The sequence below is a fragment of the Nannobrachium achirus genome (genome assembly GCF_963921795.1).
Source record: "Nannobrachium achirus genome assembly, chromosome: 3".
Lineage (NCBI taxonomy): Eukaryota > Metazoa > Chordata > Actinopteri > Myctophiformes > Myctophidae > Nannobrachium > Nannobrachium achirus.
In genome coordinates, this window is record NC_137812.1 from 66,726,589 (window position 1) to 66,750,217 (window position 23,629).

General features: G+C 39.7%; 1 protein-coding gene across 1 annotated transcript in view; it reads left to right on the forward strand.

Moving 5' to 3' along the window:
- sorcs1 (sortilin-related VPS10 domain containing receptor 1) overlaps positions 1–23,629 on the forward strand; it is a gene marked incomplete at both ends in the record, with an annotated part of 457,912 nt that overhangs the window by 322,126 nt on the left and 112,157 nt on the right. Inside the window, 1 exon segment of the mRNA XM_080722749.1 lies at positions 480–582. Coding sequence (XP_080578875.1) covers positions 480–582 — 103 coding nt within the window.

Consider the following 23,629-nt stretch of genomic DNA (forward strand, 5'->3'; position numbering starts at 1 on the left):
CGTGCCTCGCTTTCCGCTCACATTATACAGTCATTTGTCAGGAAATGTCAGAGTTTTAATAAACCTCTAAACAGCACAACATGGCGGCGCACCGCTGGCATTTTGCTGGGTTGTAATGAGAATTGTGTCGGTAAAGGTTATCCCAATCAGAATTAATGGTGAGACCAGCCAATAAGGGACACAATGCTGCTTGTGAAGAAACTTATGATTTGGGGGGAGGGGTTGTACTTTTTAGTCGAAATGTCGAATACTGTTACATTTACATCATAAAGCAGTAGATCTGGGTGATATGACTCATCATGATTACTTCATACTTTTGACTCGATTATGACCAGTAAGACTCCCTAATCGGGAGATAAGCGACCGTCAGGTCGCAGCGTGATTTTAGGCCAAAATTTGTAGGAGCAGTGTCCAAAAATATGTTTGTACCTGTGTTTCTTTGTAGTTCTAATAATGTTGTTTATTCTGCCATCCTACAGCCCTACTGCTCCTTACACCTCCATCTCCACGTGTCAGCTAACCCCTACACTTCAGGAAACATAGCCAGCAAGGAGTCGGCACCCGGCATCATTGTGGCTTCAGGTACGTGAAGTGGGCTCTCCTAATATAATGGAATAGCAAGTTGCTGCACTATAGGAGGCTGCATATAGCAGGGGTTCCCAAACTTTTTTGGCTCAGGGCACCCCTATAAATGTTTTTTTTCTCCAACGCACCCATACATTATATTTACCAGTAAGACTCCCTAATCGGGAGATTAGCGACCGTAGGTCTCGCTAGAAGAGGGCCATGTGAGAAATGAGGGGTGGGGTCTCCGCGTTGCCTTGGCGGACGAATAGGTACCGGCCCCTGCTCTCCCGGACGCTCCTAGGCCAAGTTAGGGCATTTTATGTGAGCTGCAGTGGAGGGGGTCCTCCACTGGGGGCACCACCACTTTTGCATCCGTTCTGGAGCACCAGGAGTGGGTGGTCCCCGGGAATTCCCTGTGAGCAGCCCCGTGGGGGTGGTCATTTGGTCATTTTTGCACATTTGGTATTTTTTTTACACCTGGGGGTCCCCCAGGGACCTGGGGGTCCCTGGAACTCCGGGGGTCCTTGGAGGTTGTAGTTTGGCAGGCAAGGAGTTTGTGTGGAAATTTTGGCATGGATCGGGCCAACGGTGGCCGAGATATGAGTAGGGGGAAAGTGTGACGTGTATGTGGTGATTGTTTTTACACCTGGGGGTCCCCCAGGGACCTGGGGGTCCCTGGAACTCCGGGGGTCCTTGGAGGTTGTAGTTTGGCATGCAAGGAGTTTGTGTGGAAATTTTGGCATGGATCGGGGCAACGGTTGTGGAGATATGAGCAGGGCAAAAGTGTGACTCACTGACAGACAGCCCGTGGAGCTTTTGATAGTAAATGCGACCTACGGTCGCAATAATTTTCACTCCCAGCACCTTATAGGCCTACTGTATTTAAGCCCTTTAGCATAACATTATGATCTAACATTTGTTTTTGTTATTAATTATTATAAGATGATGACAACATCTGAATGAATTTGTGTTTAATTGAATAAATCAGAATTGCAGTGTACATTCAAACTAATTCACCTCCATAAGGGGAAACATAAGGGCATTTTTGACATTAATCTCCCCAAGATTATGTTGCGAGGAAAACGTTGAGATAGTAGCCATTTTGGTAACTGAAAACAACTTTGTATTGTAGTTGAAAATGACATAAAATGCCATCGCGGTGTGAAATAACTTAACTGACTTCCACCGAGTCGTGACGTGACGCGTTGTGAGCTTAAATATCGTTTTTACGATTTTCTAAATTGTTGGTAACTTTTGACAAAACGTGTCAAATGGTACATTTGCATAATGAGTATTATTTACCTTGTGTACATTTCGATGCTTAATTTTGTATACAGCCATTTTACTCGCATCAGAGTTTTTCTACATTGTGGTATTGCGTTTACTCAAAGGGAGCCTGTCACCTAAAGGGTTACTGTCACTTTAAGAATCATCTTAAAAACCCTTATAGTGCCGATCCCGAACAAGTTCGTCTTTTTTCTCGGCAAAAAAACATTTTCTTTTTGCTATTTTACTTATAGTCTACTTGCCAGCCCATAGAGCCCCATTGTGAACCCGGACATATTGAGTACACCAAGGTTTTATGTTATAAATGTTGAGTATGGGTCCCCAGCATGTAGAAACTGCCGGATGCTAACTTGCATATGTTGAGCAATTTTCATAATTTGCATAATTAGCTTTATTTAGCATAATCCCCTATAATAATGGATAATATGTCAAAAACTGATTGGCCGATTTGAACAATATTGGAGTGGTTTTGGGGGTTATTGAGGATGCTGAATCCATTTTCTAAATTCAAAATGGCCGTTTTAAACAGGAAATGGCCTTATACCAACTTAAAGTAGGGTGATTTTGATACTTTTTTATGTTGTATATGGCAATTTCGGGTTTAAAACGGCCATTTTGAATTTAGAAAATGTCAGAAATGGATTCAGCATTCTCAATAACCCCCAAAACCACTCCAATATTGTTCAAATCAGCCAATCAGTTTTTGACATATTATCCATTAGTATGGGGGATTATGCTAAATAAATTGAATTATGCAAATTATGAAAATTGCTCAACATTTGCAAGTTAGCATCCGGCAGTTTCTAAATGCTGGGAACCCATACTCAACATTTCTAACATAAAACCTTGGTGTACTCAATATGCCAGGGTTCAGATTCTGGCAAGTGGACTATTACCCTGAGCTGCTTGCAGACTTTGGCGCCCTCAAGTGGCGGTGGCACTGTACAAGTTAAAAAACAAGTTAATATTTTTATGATGTCATTCTGGGGATGCGCAATTATAAGCCATAATCAAATTAATTGTCTGTATAGCCTGACTGTATGACTACTTACTGTACTGGTCAGCTGTTGTTGGGGGGCGAGGGGCAGAATACACTGTGACATGAGCTTCAGACTGTTTCAGACGTTTTTAGGTGACAGTACCCCTTTAAGTCCAACATACTTCCTCCACACCTGCTCGCAGAGATAAAGACCACCACAATCACTTAACTTGCTCAGACAAAGCCCAGAGATATGTCTCTGCCAGGTGGAAACAGCAGCTGAGGATTGTGGACCTCCTCATTTTAGAGCAACCAGTGTGCAATCCTACATGGCTTAGTTTCCAACATGATTCATTCACTTTGAGACTGCGGTTGTCTTCAGTCCTCTATACCAGTGGTTCTCAACCTTTTCAAGCCAGGACCCCCAAAATAATCATATTTTAACTGGGGACCCCCCCCCCCCCCCCCCCCCCCGACAAACACTAAGAGTTGACGAATTACATTTTGTATAACACGGTTCTACTGTGAAAATAGCAGATCTACATGCTCACGCCGCCTCACAACGCTAGGCGTTGTGAGCATGTAGATCGGCTATTTTCAAAATTTCAGCCTCTAATATTTGACAATTTGGCCAATGTTTAATTTGTCATTTCAGAGGTATTAAAAAGTCATCAAATTGTCACTTTAGAAATGTGCAGATACCCTCTATACACTTAAACCTTATGTTGGTGTGTTGACTGTTGAGAGAGAAAACAATGTTGCACATTAAGTTAATCATATGGGGACCCCCCAAAATAATTTGGGGAGCCCCTTGGGGGTCCCGCCCCACAGGTTGAGACACTGCTCTTTATCAGTGGTTCTCAAAGTGGATTCCAGGGACTCTGTGGGTTCCTTTATGGGATTCTAAATTGACCCTTACAAGTCTGTAACTCTGAGTGTACAAATGGAACCAAATGAACCCTGACGGATCCATTTGGTTCCATTTGTATACTGTCAGAGTTAAGGGGAGACCTTGAAATTTGAAAGTTTGAGAAACACTACTCTATTCTTTTTTTTTAAATTGTTGGTCAAATTCAATAGCGGTCCACATTTCCCAGGCAACCTGACAGCATGTGTCTGTGGCTCTGTGCGCTCATGTCTTTGTGCGTGCGTGTGCGTGCGTGCATGCATGTTATCTCACTAGCCTAAGGTCTCTATGAACTGCCACGATAGTGGCTATCAGCCTTTAGCCTTTGGCTAGCCAGTAGCCACTGCTATCTGGGTATAGCTAAGGCCGGACTCACGCATGCACAATCGGATAGGTCTCCCGGCCTGGGCCCTGATGAGGCCAATACCGTATAGAGGCAGGGAGGCTGTAGGAAAGGGGGGGTCCATGTGCATAAGGTGGATTTCTTTCGCCACCTGTTTTTTCTTAATCCTTAAAGCAGTGTTTCTCAACCACTGTGCCTGGGGACCTTTGGTGTGGTCAAATGTGCCCCTTGAAACTGCGCATTGTATTTATCATTTTGAAAATGATTATTTTAAACAAGTGAAAACAGCATATCTACAAGCACACAACGCCTCGCGGTGCGAGGCGTTGTGTGCTTGTAGATATGCTGTTTTCACTTCTGTTGTGCGACAGCCTTGTATGATGAAGCAGGGCTTTACTTTGCGAAGAAACGTACAAATTTGAAACTTGGGATACAAGGTTTCTTCCCGACAGTGACGATATTTACATGTATGGATTCTTGGGACATGAAAAGTGTGCCCATGTAGAAAAAAGGTTGAGAAACACTGCCTTAAAGGGTATATTTTAAGATTCTGCCAGATAACAGGCTGAAATATCGTCCCAAGGGGTTAATTTTTAATGATTTCTTGCACCTATCCATTCACTAGCTTACTATACATGACAAAAACACCCCTCCAAAAAATCTTCTTTAAGTAGCACAAATACTTGCAATGGATTCAGAATCATGAAAAACCCCTGGTTAGACCCCCTCACATGCTACTTAAAGAAGATTTTTTGGGCGGGTCTTTTAAGTGAATGGGTAGGTTCAAGAAATCATTAAAAATGAACCCCTTGGGACGATATTTCAGCTTGTTACCTGGCAGAATCTTAAAATATACCCTTTAAGGATTAAGAAAAAACAGGCAGCGAAAAGAAATCCACCCTATGCGCATGGACCCCCCTTTCCTACTAGATTGTCACTGTCGGTTTCAATGTTACACATTTGTGCGTTTTATCGTAAAGTGAAGCCCTGCTTCACCATACAGGACTGTCACACAAAAATAGTGAAAATAGCAGATCTACAAGCACACAACGCCTCACACATGTGCTTGTAGATCAGCTATTTTCACTATTTTAAATTATTTTTAAAATGATAAATACAAAACAAACGGTTTTGGACGTGGGTCAGTGACGTGACGCCCCAAAAAATGTGTTTTTAAAAAAACTTTAAATTGCAGGCATAAAAGTTATTTACTTTTGTTCTACTCACTCTCAACCTTATGGAAATACATTTTGTTTTTAGATATTTTATTGGAATCAGACTTTATTCAGCAGTTTGTTGTACTTGTGCCTAAAATCGTCATATGGTGTGACATGAAAATAATTGTTCATAAAATGAAAATGGAGTACATCTTTCTTAAGTTACTCACTTTATCAAAGTCCTTTATCATAACTAACCAGTGATCCACTATAGTTTTTTGAAAATTAATTTCATAAATTTTTTTCATAATCGACACTCTGTGTGAGGCCCATGTTCATGATCTTACAACATATTTTAAATGTATTCTGTCAAAACTTTCTCTAAAATTACACAAATATTTGTGACTCTTCCTGATAATATTCTCTATGTAATCCATAAACATTTTTTTGGTTTAATCATTAATAAAGGTATGATTTTTCACTATTTGGAATGTCACACCAAATGATTTAGTGTCACACCGTATGATCATATCTTCATGTGTCAAAGCAAACTGTGTTTTAACCTACCTATTAGTGAGTACTGAACTTTACTGATTGATTAAACAATTACCCAGGATAACATGGCCTTAATATTTCTGAACAGGATATTATTGTAGGGCTTTAACATGGGATAAGAAAGAATTGTAGTAGTAGATGGATGATGAGGAGGTGCACAGGAATGCTACGCACACCTAAGTCTTCTGCCGGCCCACGGCAGAAGGATCCTAAAGAGACAATAAGGCGCATAGCCACACTTGGAGCCAAGGCAACATTTTATTAACACCAATTAGTGGAAACAGAACTCAGCATTCAGGTAAATTGCTTTTTTCCGAAGTCTCCTGAACTTGAACACAGCATTTTGTGTTGAACAAATGTAATTAGGAATCATGACATTACACCACATCTCCACTAGCTAAAGAGTGCTGGGTTGCGCAACTCCGAAAATAGCTGATCTACAAGCTCTCGCAGCACAACGTGTTGAGAGCTTGTAGATCAGCTATTTTCGCTAGTTTTGTCTCGGGTCCTACCTTAACACTGTCCACTGTCCAGTCCAGTGAGTGAAAGTACAAAAGTATTAGATCAGATTAGATTATACATTTAGACTGTATTGTACATCAGCCAGTCGTATTTGGTGAGGGTAGCAAACCGGCTGCCTTGTTGCGGTTCTGCTATGCCACAGACAACCTCCTGCTCTTCGTAGAAAATGCAGTCTCGCCCCTTTGGCTCCTCTCTCCTTGCTGGGTCATTGTTTAGTTTCTCCCTGTGCTTTCTCGTTCTCTCAGCACTTGTCATTTTCCAGCTGACAAAAGAAAATGGAATGTATAGTTTAAGACAAAGAGAAAATATTGTTTAGATTGAAACAATATGTTAAGGTTTCTGTGAAGGGGTTTCTGCTCTGTCTGATGAATTTGAAGTATCACTGAATGAAGCTAAATTACATTTTATGTAAAAATGTTTAAAACAAATGTTTAAATGTACAAAAGAAACATGGAACTTTGTTATTTATTGTTATATCTGTAGTTAAATACAGTATAAATCATATGGTGTGACAATCAAGTCATATGGCGTGACAAGCAGACATGTCACACCATTATGATTAAGTGTCACACCATATTACGTTTTCTGCATTTAGGTTTACCTTGAGGCTACTATGTACACATTAGCATGCTAACAGCATGCTAGCTATAACAAAGCAACCTAGATCTACATGGAAATATGACCAAAACTTCAAATAACTTAAGCTTTTTTTAATGAAAAGGTGTCACACCAACAGACATCCAAAGTGGTGAGTTTGTCAAAGTTTCAACAAGATGGCATTTCATGAAAATGTTAAAATCATAACTCACCTCAGACACCTGTCTTGCAGTTGTGCTGGGAGTGCTGAATAGCCTTACAGAAGAAGGACCTCTCTAGCCAATAGGTGTCCAAATAATTGCCTGTTTAATTTGTCCAAACTAGTGTCACACCAAATGATTTTGGTTTGGGGGACAAAATGTTTTTGATCAGAAATGACTGAAAACATTTTGCTTTGACTTTGAAAAGATATACCCAGGTGAAAAAGAAATATATTTAGTATATTTTCTATAAATATATTAAATATACTTCTTTGTATTATACTTAAGTTGTACTTAAGTAGTATTTTTATGAAACAACTTAAGTTGAATTTAAATGTCAATTAAAATGTACTTTAAGTGTATCTAAAATGTATTTTTTGGAAGTGGATCAAGTACATATCAAGTATACAAAGAATAGATTTTAAGTGTATTTTTTAGATGTGTACCAAGTATACACAAAATAAACTTAAAGTGTATTTTTTAGATGTGTATCGAGTACATATCAAGTATATAAAGAATACAATTAAAGTGTATTTTTTGGATGTGTATCGAATACATATTGAGTAGACAAAAATACATTTAAAATATACTAAATACTAATACACTTAATATATTGTTAGTTATTTAAAATAAGTATACTTTTTAGTAATGTAATAGTATTGTACTACAAATGTATTAGTACTTAATATACTAGTCTGTAGTTTACTTTTTAGTGCTATACTGCTAGTGCACTACAAGTATATTAACACTTAATATACTGAAAGCAGTTTGTAAAAAATATTTACTTGGGAGTAATTCACCCCCCAAATCACATTTTTCCTATCGATTACTCACACCATGGAGACTTGAGTTCAATATTTTTTGGTTTTTGCCACATTCCTAAGGCAATAAATGTACCCCCATTGATTTCGGATGGGGATCCGAATGCAGGGGTCCCCATCCGGAATCAATGGAAGTAAATTTACCCTAATCAAATTAGGAATGCGACAAATACAAACAAATATTATTGAACTCAAGTCTCCATGGCGTGAGGAATCAATAGGAGAAAGAAAGAAATCAATCATTTTGGGGGTGAACTACTCCTTTAAAATGTACCGACACTGCATTTGCTACTCCTTCTATACAATATTATTGGTAACATTACATTCAATCAACCATTCAAAGAGATATTAAACACAAGGTTTGTCATTTATTTTAACTTAACAGCGTTGTGCTTTAGTGCAAAGAAAACTGTTTTACAGTATTTTTCAAAAATAGTGCAACACGTTTTTACAAACAGTAAAAACTAAACATTTGGACTGGCTTAACATTTAAACAAAAAGGTGAAACTATAACAGATTTGTGTTCTAGCGCAAAGAAATTATACTTTTCAAAAATTGTAAAAGTTTTTTTACGAACAGTAAAAAAAAAAGTAAACATTTGACTGGCTTAACAGTAAATAATAAATAAAAAAAGGTCAGTCACATGGGGACATGTGTGAGACTTGTCTCAAAGAATGTAACACCAGACACATTTCAGCTACCCAGCCTGATGTAGCTGTGCCAAGAACATAAAGTAGTCAGTCAGTCCATGCTCGACTCGGAGGCCCTATTGTTTTGGTTGTGGCCATGCATCACAACCCAGGGGGGAGAAAAAAAGAAAATCCTGCTCCATATGTGTTGGGGAAATTCCAGGGGAACTGCTCGATTCCAACTTAAGCATAATCATTAAAGAAAAAAAAGTAGAGTTGGGCATAGATTCAGGTTTGAAAAGCACATCTGTATTGACCAGGGCAACGGTTGGGCTTTCACTGGCTGGTTACAGACATCCGCTTGGCTTTAAGAGCTTTACCATACGCAACAGGCTCAGTTGTGAGGTATTTATCTCAAAGAAAAAATCAATTCCAGATAACTTAATTCACAGTGGATCTAGTTGTAACGTGTGGAAGCAGCACAACAGGTTGTCCTTTGGTGTCTGAGCTTGGTTTCAAAGATAAAAAAAAATAAGTACTAGTTTCTGAATCAAGTTGAAGGACAAGAAAACATAAAATAAAATAATTTAACTCTCTTCATCCAAGCCTTCGTCCAAGGCTTGAGTCAGGTTGTCAATGCCTCTGACCATCTTTGTTGTTTGATCGGTGTTGTTGCATTTTCTTGCAACAACACGACGAATCTCTGACTCTGTAAACGCCGGGAATTCCGCCCTCACCGCTTCTGCAAGACATTTAATGAATAAGCAAGGTCAGTGATTATCAGTGTAGTAGTCCATATGTACAGCCGCATTTTGTGTCATGACAGGTTGTAGCACGCAAGTTGTAGGCAACATGCTGAAATCCTAACTTATCTAAAAACACAGATTGAACACAAATAATTATTCCAAACAATAACATAAGATCTGGTTGTCCCAGAGGTGAACCGGTCCTTAAGGTTTGGGCCATGGGACAAACCTAAAATCCATTACTGTCCTATATTATAATATGTTGTCGCTGTCAAGCATAAATAGGTCAAACCATCCAATTCTTAAGAGCCCCCCTGCATGACAACAGAGCAGCCTAATCCACCCAGCAGCTGCTAGATGTGGTCCAGAGGGCCAAGTTCCCTAAAAGTGAGACTACTGGAAACTACATTTGGGATATTTGGTTCTGTGCAATTACCTATAACCGCATCAAGTTTTACAGGGTCCAGTTGGGCCTTTGGTGGTTTCCCCTCTGGGCTCCTTCCAGTGAGGTTGCTGCACGCAAGCACATCTCTTCCAAAGACCAGACCCAGGAGCTCCTGGGTGAAGAGTGATGCTTTGCTGCGGTTCAGACGCTCAAATTTTGTCCGAGGCACCTGGACATTTGAGTTAGGCAGGTTGATCTGGACCAGAATGTCGGTTGGAGGGTTTTGGTCCTGCACATCCAATGTAGTGAGACAGACAAATAGTTAAGTGCTTAATAACACATGAATTATCATTAGAGCATTTACAATTATGATTAAGGAACTGCACTGTACCAATTCTACGGATGCAACTCCTCCAGAATGGCGAGGAGGGTTGGAGCCTTGCAGTGTGACCAAAACTTCTTTTAGGTCATCTTTTAGTTGAGAGAGCTCCCTCACCAAATCAGGCAGTACTGAAACAAAAGATTAATAATCTATTGATGAAAAATACAGTACTGAAAAGACTAAAGGTCACAAGCTCTGGAGAGCATTACAAAGTTAACTTGCATAAGGACCGATTTACACTGCCAGCCAAATAGGGGTGGGCAATATGGAAAAATACAATATCATATTTTCCCAAGCTGCATCACGATAATCAATTTCATTGATGTTTGATTATTTTTCAAGTTACTTGACAAAAACTAGACTCTCCCAGCTCCATTTGTGAGGTCTAAATTGAACTGTACAATTGTGTAACTGACAGTATACTAAAACATTTTCATTCATTTGTATACTCTCAGAGTTAAGTGGAGAACTTGACATTTAATAAATCTCTGCAATAACGATTAAACAGGATTTTTTACAAGGCTCCCTCAATTGTATCACAATATATACAATACCTCTGAAAAGGGATATTGTGAGACATTGTATCGCCTCAACATTAATTATCACCATATCGCACACCCCACAGCCAAATTCAGCCTGAATCAGATCTGTTACATAGCAAACTTTGCTTAGTGTACAGTAAACGCAGACAGGTCACATGAAATCCCTTTTTTTTTTTTACATATCTGATTCTAAAAATGTGTCTCAGTATGAATGATCTAAACTGATCAAACCCTGTGGTTCTCAACCTGTGGGTCGGGAACACCATGGGGGGGGGGGGGGGGGGGGTCCCCAGATGATTAACTTAATGTTCAACACTTTCCAGCACTTTGGGGGTATGCCTCCGCACATGAGAAATGTACAGGAACAATTAAGCATGGCATGAAATGGGTTCACAAGGTCGTAACTGCAATGTCAGAATGTTTAAAACCGACGTTACCACAGTAACCAAAGCAGATATGTTGACGAAGGTCACTTTGGGTTTAAGTAGTTAAAATCAGTCTGATCACACAGATCAGATATGGTACACTGGCAAATGCATTGTTAACAGTGGGGCCACAAGATCAGATTTGAGAACTAAATCTGATTCACGCTAGATTTGACTGCAGTCTACATCCAGGGTGGGGCCATGAGAATAGTGTCGAGTGAGGGCGGAAATGAGGGAGTTGGCTCCAGTTACAGGCTCAATTTAACACATCCCATAGCATTACTAAAGTATGCTTTAGATAGAATTATTGTCTAAATTCATAACATTTATTCCTCATGTAAAAAATCATTACCACTGAGGGCTTGATAGACCGTCTCCTCCTTGTTGGTTGACCACGCTCTGTTTGAGTTTGACCCCTCTGCTCCATTTTCTCCATCGGATTCCGACTCTACCCTTTCCTACAATAAAAAATAACAAAGTCATCTTCTCTCAATATCAACTACTAAAATATTTAAATATTGACAGGCAAAAAGAACTCTATAGGTCTCAAGTCATAGTTACAGCCATGCATATAAAACATACCTGTGAAGACGCTCTGTTTGTGTTTGACCCTGCTAATCCAGCTACGGACTCTACCCTTGCCTACAATGAAAAATAACAAAGTCATCTTCTCTCAATATCAACTACTAAAATATTTAAATATTGACAGGCAAAAAGAACTCTATAGGTCTCAAGTCATAGTTACAGCCATGCATATAAAACATACCTGTGAAGACGCTCTGTTTGTGTTTGACCCTGCTAATCCAGCTACGGACTCTACCCTTGCCTACAATGAAAAATAACAAAGTCATCTTCTCTCAATATCAACTACTAAAATATTTAAATATTGACAGGCAAAAAGAACTCTATAGGTCTCAAGTCATAGTTACAGCCATGCATATAAAACATACCTGTGAAGACGCTCTGTTTGTGTTTGACCCTGCTAATCCAGCTACGGACTCTACCCTTGCCTACAATGAAAAATAACAAAGTCATCTCTCAATATCAATAAAGTCATCTCTCAATATCAACTAATAAAATATCCAAATATTGACAGGAAAAAAGAAATCTCTCTATAGGTCTCAATTCATAGTTACAGACATGCATATAAAACATACCCGTTTTTCTTGGGGGAGCAGAGACACTTCGTCTTCTTCTGTGTCCAGTCTGTTCACCCTTTTTACAGTGCTGCCCTAAAATATAGATATGAGAGTTTCATTTGAAAGCACACAATATGGAGTTGAACATTACACTCTACTTTTAGAGCACAATTTATCTCGGTTCAGCTGTCTAATCTATATGGAGTCAGAGATTAATTAATGATGAACCTCTGTTTTGACGCCATATCGTAGTTTAGACATGAGGCTCTAAAAAGTATGAGTCGACGCCAGAGTTCCAAGAACTTCAAGAGAGCCATATGTAAATGTTCATTGTCCCCAAAATCCAAAGGATTTGCTTTCTCCCCCCTTTCTATAAGAACATTTTTTTAATCCAGCACCCGTGGGAACTCATACCGTTTCAGCTGAGGTGATTTGTGTTTCGTCGTCCTCTGTACTGTCACCTGCTTCCTCTGCTGCTTCAGCACCGACCTAAGGAAAAGATTTGATATGAGCATTTTATGGTATGTATTTATCACCACAAATAAGATTTCTTGTTTGAGCTGGTGCTTGTTTACAGTCAACTTAAGAGTTGCAAAGAGAAATAGCTGATTTTAGGAAAACATTTTAACCCATTAGCCCTTGGATTGACTGCTTTAACTATTGAATAATAGCAGATATACATCGGTGCCACGCTGCGAGCTTGTATATCTGCTATTTTTGAAAAATTGTGGAAAGATCAATTTTAACCCGATTCTATAAGTGTCTTTTAAAAATACATATGTGTGTGTGTGTGTGTGTGAGAGAGTGTGTGTCCTTTTCACAGAAGTTCAGGGAAGCATGTGCAGTCCGATAGAGACCGCTATGAGATCGGTCTACAAGTGATTTGCATGCAGCAGGGGCGGCAGGGGCTTGTTTGCCATGTTCGGTTTTACCTTTTTAGGGACAGTAGGTAACAGGGAGTTGCTTGAATGTAAACTGTACTAGCAGATTGTGTGTAATATACTCACAATAGTAGGGAGGCAAACCCAGGAAGGATTTGTAGTACCAGTGTGTGAGCTTACCTGAGACAAATTAAGACCACTCAATTCTGACACACAAGGTTCAATGAGTGAGAAAACCTGAAGCCTGTGACAAACCTTCGACCACTGTGATGTGCCTTATTTGTATGTGGTTCAATGAGAGAAAAAACGGAAACCTGTGACAAACCTTTGGCTACTGTGATACACCTCATCTAACCAGTGCAAGCATTTTGGCAGTGGCATGCATGTAAAATCAAATCACTCAGACATTATTTATATTTTTCCCCCTTTTAATTTGTATCCCACCATTTTGTAACCCATTTTCACCCAGCTTTGAGGCGAAGCGGTCATTCACTGCGCCACCGTGCCCCTAATCTGGGATCCCAGAAGTTCCATTCCTCGCAACTAGGGGGACGAGAAGAACTTCTGGGAAGAAAACATATCTCTGGGCAGGGAGTCAGCCCAGCAGAGAATCTGAGTATGGGTAACTGGAGGCAAGGTGGCACCGGGGGTTACCCATATCCAAATATAAAGAAAATCGCAGCGGCAATGCCTCTGCAGTGCAGCCCACATATCGAGGCGAATCCTCCAAGACTACCGTGCCCCCACTCACACCTCAGTACTAATTATGTTGTTTACTCACCTTAAAGAATTGGTAGATCATTTTAAACTGCAATAACACATGTGCACATGTACATAATGTAGTTTCAGCTACCCATCTGAAATTAATATCCTCTACTCCATCACCACACTTGAGTCTGAGCTTGAAGAGTTTACAAGGACCCAGGGAGCTCCCATTCTCGGTTATAATTAATTTAAAGACAGCGGATCAAATTACAAGTACGACTAGCCAAGTTTCGCTGACTGGCTTGGCTGTACACAGTCTGGGCAGCAGTCACCATAACAAAAGGTTTGTTATTTTTTATGTTTATTGTTTTGGTTATTGGTCGGTGGCACCCCATTCATCTTATTATCAAGGTTTGCTTTGAAAGTTACAAATGGCAAACAAGGCATCCAAATAGTCCTGGGCTGATGGCCTAAGTGGTACTAAAGCTTTTCAGGCCGCAACCCCCAAAAATAATCATAATTGAACTGGGGACACCCCACCCTGATAAGCATGTGGATTGTATTAGTTGAGGCATTCTAATTGCCATTTCCACAGTCACATTCTAAAATGGAAAATATCATATCTACAAGCTCACAACTCCTCTGCCCCCTAGAATATACAGTAAGGCAAAATTGTGAAAATAGATGGATACAAAGTCCTTAAAATACTATTATCTATTATCTTGAGCTGTTCAAAATTCATGGTACTGTTAGTTCATTGGATACATTGGCCTGATGGTGGCACTAGAAGAGGGCCATCCCATAGTTGACCTGTTATACAATTAGTAAATATTAAATACTATTATCTTGAGCTGTTCACAAGTCATGGAACTGTTAGTTCACTGGATGCTGCATCACAATGAAAGTAAAGTAGGTTCCTCCATATTTTGTACAATAATTGTACAAATGCGTGACATTCATTTTGTACAAGAATGATATGTTCTCATCTGGGCTTTACAACATTTAACAAATGCATTTATGCATTTTAAAGTGCTTTACTTTTATAATACTTACACTTTGGAAACCTACATATCCAGAGAACATGTCTCTAGTGGTGTCTTCTTGAGTCTCAGTATGAGTACGACTCTGGCCACGAGGAACACGCTGGCCAGCCTTCAGCTCTGCCTTCAATTTCTGGAGTGCGAGATCTCTTGAGGCCTTTTTCGCTGTCGATGAGCTTGGCTACAGAAAATAGTAAAGAGGGGAGAAAAAGTTCAACTTTTTTCAAAATACAATACTAGGCTTAAATTTAAAGGAGGGGGGGGGGGTGAGCCATCAAATATTTGTGTGATGGCAAGTTTCAAAATTTGGTTTAGGCCTGAGCATCCCATTCTGGGAGAACACAGCAGATTATAGCTGATAGTTGCGCAGTGACACGTGAGCTTTTAAAACAGATATTTTAGTAGAGGGAGGGAAAAGCAGACCTAGTACAGAGTCAAAGGTCAGGTTTGCTACTAAAGGTATATTCAGTGATTGCATTTCATTCAAATAATAATTGGTACATTTTTCAGTGATTGCATTTCATTCAAATATTAAAATTTGTACATTTTCATTCGTTCTCCTCACTAGAATGTGTGCTGACCATATAGGGTGTGCCAAATGTAGTTCTAAGAGCGGCCATTTCTTGGGAAAACACAGCCTTACACAGGTGTTCTGATTAGACTATAGCGTTAGTTCTATCTATGCAATCAAACAATTGAAACACCCGTGTTTTGTCCCAAGAAATGGCCGCTAAGGAATACAATGACGTAGCCGCTGGCACCAAAGAAGGTCTCAGCAAGAACAGTCACCAACGTCATCTAGGCTCCATGGGTGGCGGGTGGCCACCCAAAATAACATTAGCGTCTATGAGCACTTCGTCACTTCCGCCACCCAAAAGTGTCATGGCGGCGTCCCTTGGTGTGCCAACTTCCAGGTGTTGACTGTTCCTGCCTAACATTCCTTGGCTGGCACACACAATAAGGACTTCCACCATGGCCCGTGTAGAGTATGGCTATAGTTATGTTATGATGTTTAGTTATGGTCAAAACAAAGGTTTGGGGAACCACAGTCGCTCTGAATGAAAAATGTCTGCTAAATGCCTGGATTGTAACTATTGAACTCATAAAATGCCAGAGTCTTGTTGTAAATCAGTATCATACATATCCAGAAGCTGGAGACATAGGACTACCAGCATTAAGTGTTTGGGTCTAATGATCAAAACGAGAACATTCTAATGGTGTAAAAACAATCTGATTTCCACACTGTAAGGCCAGTAAGGGACAAGATGACCCCCAGCAACTTTCATTTTCATTGAATAAACCTTTAATGAGGGTTTAAACTGTTACAAGTAATACCAACCTCTTGTGAGGATCGACTTTGGGAGGGAGTCTCCGTCTTCTTTTTAAGGTCGGATCGCTTAAAATCTGTCCAGATGTCCTTGTTCTTCTGAAACAGCTTTTTATTGTCGACCATTTCCTTGTAATTATCTGGAAATACACAAATGTAAAGAGCCATTCTCAAAAGTCATTCCAGTGCAATTAATTCAGCAATTAAATAAATTCAGCTGTTCCATTCTGGTCTGATTGAGTTCTTGTCTCACTGGAAACACTTAATACTACACAAGTATTCTCAACCTGAGGTCCGGGGACCATAATGGTTTTGAGGGGGTTCCAAATGGCCTCTTCAGGGCCATTTGAGATGGTTTCTTGTGCAAATACATCCTACACCCATTGTAACTCAAGCAAATTGAAAACTGTTCAGGGTGTTCATTAAAGCCTGATTAGACGATAGAATAACCAAAGTTTATTTGAAAGTGAAACATCCCTTTAAGTGCTGCATTTAACTTGTGTTCAATATTTGCAATATATGCAGACATAGAACAGTGCAAAGTGTATGCTATGCAAAATGAAATATCACCTAAAATAAATATAAAATAAAGATAAGTGGGGGAAAGTACATTTAGGTACTGTGAGGGGGAAAAAATGTAAAAGAGAAAAAAAAAGTATCGTCTAATCAAGCTTTTAGATACAAAAAAGTATCAAAATCATCCCAATTTAAGTTGGTATATGGCCATTTACAATTTAAAACGGCCGTTTTGAATTTAGAAAATGTCAGAAATGGATTCAGCATCCTCAATAACCCCCAAAACCATTCCAATATTGTTCAAATCGTCCATTCAGTTTTTGACATATTTTCCATCATTATAGGTGATTATGCCAATTTAATCTAATTATGCTAATTATGAAAATTGCCCAACATATGCAAGTTAGCATCCGGCAGTTTCTAACTGCTGGGGACCCATACTCAACATTTCTAACATAAAACTTTAGGGTACTCAAAATGTCCGGGTTCACAATGGGGCTCTATGGGCTGGCTACTGGACTATTTTGGGGAGATCAAGGACATCTTTTTCCCCCTCCGAATACATGAGCAGGCATTGTTTTTTAAATAACCTTTTTAATTTAGTTTTTATTGTATCTAAAAATGTTCATTTCCCCAAAAGATTAGGAATCAATGAAAAATATCAAAATAACGCGACCTGCTCACGAATTCAGAGGGTGTCAGGACTCAGGAGTCACCAGAAAGAATTTGTTTTCATTGAATCAATCATGGTAAAAAATAAAATAAAAGTTCTAAGGGTTTGTATAGGAAGGTCCTGGAAGGGGGAAATTAATATCAAATATCTAACCACTAACTTTTTTTGAAGGTGAAATATCCCTTTAAGTACACTAGAGTTATTTGTACTTTATTAGATCCAATTTGAAAATAGCTCACATTGTGAGCTTGTAGATCTGCTAGTTTATTCACACACACACACACACACACACACACACACACACACACACACACACAGGACTTCAACTTGTAACTTGTCTGTCATTCAATGTTATGATACTTTAATGGTTTCCTGTGGAAATAAGCGTAGTCTTTTCTAGGATCTCCTTGTACCAGTGAACTGTACCAGGCCGTCTGTATAAGTCTTCAATCAAACGAATGCCAGAAAAGTCGACCTCTTTCAAAGTCAACCCCAAACTCGTTTCCCAACGGGTCTGAGGCCTTAGCTTGACAAAAATCAAATATTTGCTTCTGGGGGTCCCTGGAACAAAACATTTTGTGATGGGGGTCCGTAGCCAAATACATATCATTCTGGGGGTCCTTCACATGACAAAGTTTGAGAAACACTGATGGACACATTTTATGATTTAGAAGACTTTTGTAGAATGTGCCTATCAGTGGTTAAGGACCCCCAAAATGTATTTTTGGCCGTGGAGCCCCCCCATCTCAAAATAGTTTGTTCCACGGGTGGACCCCTATTGCAAACCTTTTTGTTCCAGGGACCCCCAGAAGCACAGATTTGATTTTAGTTATCTAGTTTAAGGCCTCAGACCCGTTGGGAAACGAGCGAGGTCGATTTATCTGGTTACCAATCAAACAAACAAACAGTATAATCTGCACTGTCTGTGACAAGTATTAACCACGAGTCCACTGCTTACCTCCCAGGAGAAGAATCTTGGCAGGCATGGTCAGCGGGCCTTTCCTAGTCTGAAACTGGACCTCAATCCAGTCGTCGTTGTCCAGGTTTGGCTTTTGGGTTATCTGCCTTTGAGCATTAATGATGTACTCTGCTTGTATAATCTCGGTCTCCTCAACACTTACGTTCTTATTCTCGTAATAAAAAAGTCCATATCTGAAGCGAGACATTATTGACGGTTACTTTGCAGTTTGCAGTGCACGTAAATCAGGTGAGCAAGGGTTGTTTGCAGTTTGCACGGCGTTGGCGTCTCGGCGACGGACGGACGGTTAAGTTTAGCGGCTGCTCGCAGTTACGTCTGATTATCAGAGCACAGGAACGCACGTCACAACGTCACAGGGTTGCCAGGTCTTGCATGTATGCACGAGAAGGATGAAATAATGATACACAAACGGCCCCAAACTTACAGCAAGGTAAATATATCTTAAGTAGAAATTCCAATACCACTATATAACAATCTATATAATATAAAACTCTGAATGTCCTGTTTTCGAGATGTTCCTTGAGTTAAAGTACAAAAGTATTGGCACCAAAATATAGCCTACTTTAAGTACCAAAAGTAAAAGTAATAAAATCCCACTATTTACAAATAGCTTATTATAAAAAATTGTTGAAGTCGTTAATGTATAATTATGATTAATAATATAATAATGTAAATAAAATAACGTTTTCAAATATTGGAGTAAAAACAAGATATTTAAATCAGAGTAGTGGATCGAGTAGAAGTAAATTGAAATTAAAGTACAAATAGGCCGACCTGAATTTTATTCTTAAGTACATTACTTAAGAATACCATGTAAATTAAAGTTATTAGCATAGTTAGTAAATGTACTTTAGTTTTTTCTTCTTCTTCTTCTTCTTCTTCTTCTTCTTCTTATGTCCTTCTCATGTCTGTAGGATCAAATTATGTAATTATGTTTTTTTACAGTCTATGGTAATTTCACTGAAAATCTGGCAACCGCATGATCCTTTGTGTGCATGGCAACGAACCTACATCACTTCCGCTAGTCTGTGCTCACGACGGCGCGTCATGCAGGAGGGAGAAATCAGCCCGCCAAAAAGAGCCCGCCCCCCTGCCTCCAGCAGCCCAACCCTTCCCTCCTGCGCGGGTCATTGAAGCCTGTAGCCTACTTTGCTATTGGATTCTCTTCATAGTGCACAACTAGGCAGTGAAGATGTCTTTAAAAAGAAAATCCACGTCACGTCTAGAAGATTCTACACAACCACTATCTGGAACAGCAGTAAGTAGGCCTAGCTGATGTTGACAGGAAAAATGGGGACATATTCTATAGGACCTTGAATATTTTACCCCCCCATCATTTAAAACGATCTTGAAAATTTAAACATGAATACAACTATGGGTTTGAGTCCTCACATATTTTTATATTTTGTCTTCTCAACAGAGAAGGAAAAGAAAGCAATACTGTGATTTAAATGTCAATGGTAGCATGCCAAGAACCACACAATGGAGAAGAAAGAAGTCTTTGTGTGCAGTAAGTAGTGTTTTACTTATAATGTAGCCTATGCCTTTATATGAATGAGAATACTTTTGGAGAAGCAGTGAAGTGATTTCACTCGCTCATCTCCCGGTTCATGGAATTAATTTCTCTATGTAGAATAAAATTGGGTCATCTTAAAATCGTCTCATAAAAGCATTGTGGTACAAAAATAAACAGTGTCCTCGATATTGACAGGGGATGTGTCTGTATGGTTTATGATAGTCAATCACTCATATTTGATACAGTCTGTTTTTGGTGAAAATGTAACTGACAATAACTCCATGGCTATATGTAGATTATTACTTATTATACATCTTTTGTTATAGCTAACAGTGAAATGATCAAAATGCTATTTGTGTGCTGGATAAAGGTGGGGAAAAAACATGAATGGTTTACATTTAAAAAATCTGTGGTCTTTCTGGGGCATACATGATGTTGTAATTCCTTACACGTGGGATTTAGTGCCTGCCATTTTTAGAAGTGGTGAATATTAAAAGAACACTTTTGATCATTAAATTGACAACTTGCTTATAAGCAAGTTGTCAATCTTTATTTTTTTAATGCTTGGGGAGGGTCACTGATCTTTTCCCCCAATTGAGAGGGAGGGTCATGGCATTTTACATCAAGGCTTATACATTTTCTCCATTAACACCCCTCAATAAATAAACGATCCCTTCCTTATTAGAATTGTGTGAAAACATGCTTCAGATTGAGCGACTAACTTGATAAACATTCTACCAACAGCCAGGTCATGATGCTATGCCAGAAGGACAACTGACTACAGATGGACAGAGGGCAAAACAACCTAAACCAAATCTACAACATGTAAGTCAGGTGTTATCAGTGGATCTTAATTTGACGTATTGTTAGTGCAGTAAAATTACCACTCACAATTGCGACCATACAGTAGGTTGCATCAGAACTGTCACACCCTTCTGTGTGGCTGGTTCTACAGAGATCTCCATGCATGGGCGTAAAAGCCAAAGGGAGTGCATGTATGATCTCAGATGTCATAGACGTCATAGGACTTTCACATAACGAATAACCGAGTAAGCATGTTGGGCTCTCACAGCATATCTCCATACATGGATCTCCATATTCCGGTACAGGGTCTCCATAATATGGGTAACTGGTCCGATATACATCACTGGCCAGATGTCCAAAACTTGGTGGTCTTATTTAGAAGTTAGACTATCAATGATGTTTGTAATGGACAATATAGTTGCTGAAGCAAGTAATTGACTCACCAATGATTAAGAGTTGAACAATGAACCCTGTCTGCCCTGTTGATCAGATTAAAGGGTCAGATTTCAGACATTCTGATTATTGATTAAGCAACTAACCTGAAACACTTTCTATACATCAGACCGGGCCAGGTGATGTAGATGCTGCTATGGCAGAAGGACAGCTGACTATACAGGGACAGGGGGCAGAGAACCGGAACCCTATTCTATCACAGGTAAGCTGACAACAATGACTCACCTATCAGGTGTCAACAGTGTATATGAATGTATTTCCTGTAATATTGTACAAGATTTAAATTATGTGACTTGATATACATTTTATACCAACATCAGACTGGGCCCAGCAATGGAGATGCTATGGAAGGACACAACGGGACAGATGATGGAAACAATGCTATGGCAGGACATCAGATAGGTTATCGAGATTATGCTACGGCAGAAGGACAGCTGACTATACAGGGACAGGGGGCAGAGAACCCAAACCCTATTCTATCACAGGTAAGATGACAACAGTGCCTCACCTCTTATGGTCTTATTTAGAAGTTAGACTATCAATGATGTTTGTAATGGACAATATAGTTGCTGAAGCAAGTAATTGACTCACCAATGATTAAGAGTTGAACAATGAACCCTGTCTGCCCTGTTGATCAGATTAAAGGGTCAGATTTCAGACATTCTGATTATTGATTAAGCAACTAACCTGAAACACTTTCTATACATCAGACCGGGCCAGGTGATGTAGATGCTGCTATGGCAGAAGGACAGCTGACTATACAGGGACAGGGGGCAGAGAACCCAAACCCTATTCTATCACAGGTAAGATGACAACAGTGCCTCACCTCTTATGGTCTTATTTAGAAGTTAGACTATCTATGATGTTTGTAATGGACAATATAGTTGCTGAAGCAAGTAATTGACTCACCAATGATTAAGAGTTGAACAATGAACCCTGTCTGCCCTGTTGATCAGATTAAAGGGTCAGATTTCAGACATTCTGATTATTGATTAAGCAACTAACCTGAAACACTTTCTATACATCAGACCGGGCCAGGTGATGTAGATGCTGCTACGGCAGAAGGACAGCTGACTATACAGGGACAGGGGGCAGAGAACCCAAACCCTATTCTATCACAGGTAAGATGACAACAGTGCCTCACCTCTTATGGTCTTATTTAGAAGTTAGACTATCTATGATGTTTGTAATGGACAATATAGTTGCTGAAGCAAGTAATTGACTCACCAATGATTAAGAGTTGAACAATGAACCCTGTCTGCCCTGTTGATCAGATTAAAGGGTCAGATTTCAGACATTCTGATTATTGATTAAGCAACTAACCTGAAACACTTTCTATACATCAGACCGGGCCAGGTGATGTAGATGCTGCTATGGCAGAAGGACAGCTGACTATACAGGGACAGGGGGCAGAGAACCGGAACCCTATTCTATCACAGGTAAGCTGACAACAATGACTCACCTATCAGGTGTCAACAGTGTATATGAATGTATTTCCTGTAATATTGTACAAGATTTAAATTATGTGACTAACTTGATATACATTTTATACCAACATCAGACCGGGCCCAGCAACGGAGATGCTTTGGAAGGACACCACGAGACAGATGATGGAGACAATGCTATGGCAGGACATCGGATAGGTTATCGAGATTATGCTACGGAAGAAGGACAACAGACCATAGAGGGACAGGGGGCTGAAAGACCTGAACCAAATCCGTCACAGGTGAGATAAACCTTATACGATACGAGAAGTATTAACACATTGAAGAATGCTGTCAAGAAATATATTTTCAAACTGAATATGCACTATTGATAACATTTTTTCCAATTCTCCCTTTATCTTTAGGATGGAAATGAACTTTTGTACCCTGGAGCACATATCACCAAATCCCAAAGTATGCTGCTTCTGATGGCTTATGTCCTGAGGCACAACCTGACTGGGGTTGCTCTGGATCATCTGCTTCAGATATTCAATGAACATTTCCCCAGATTGATGCCAACCACCTCATATCTTTTCCACAAAGCCTATGGCAAGTTTGGAGATTATGAGCCACATTTTTACTGCCATCATTGTTCTGAATACATTGGTAGTAAGGAATGTGGATTGACACATTGTCTTCTGTGTCAATCAGCCTTTGATGTGGACAGTGCATTAAAAATAGGTTCATATTTCTTGGTGGTTAGTCTATCCACACAACTGAGAGCTATTCTGGAAACTCTAACCATCACCAAACAAACATCAACTCCAGGTTTAATAGGTGACATCCAATGTGGGGAGGAGTACAGACGACTGAAAGACAGCGGAGAAATTGGAGATGACGACATCAGTCTGCTCTGGAACTGTGATGGCATTCCTGTATTTAAGAGCAACAATTGCCAAATATGGCCTATTCAGTGCCAAATAATTGAGCTAAAGCCTGCTGAAAGGAAAAACTACATCTGTGTTCCATGCCTGTGGTTTGGAGAGAGCAAGCCCAACATCCAGGCTCTCCTCACACCATTTGTGAAGGAACTTGAGGACCTTCAGACCAATGGCATCACCTGGGGAA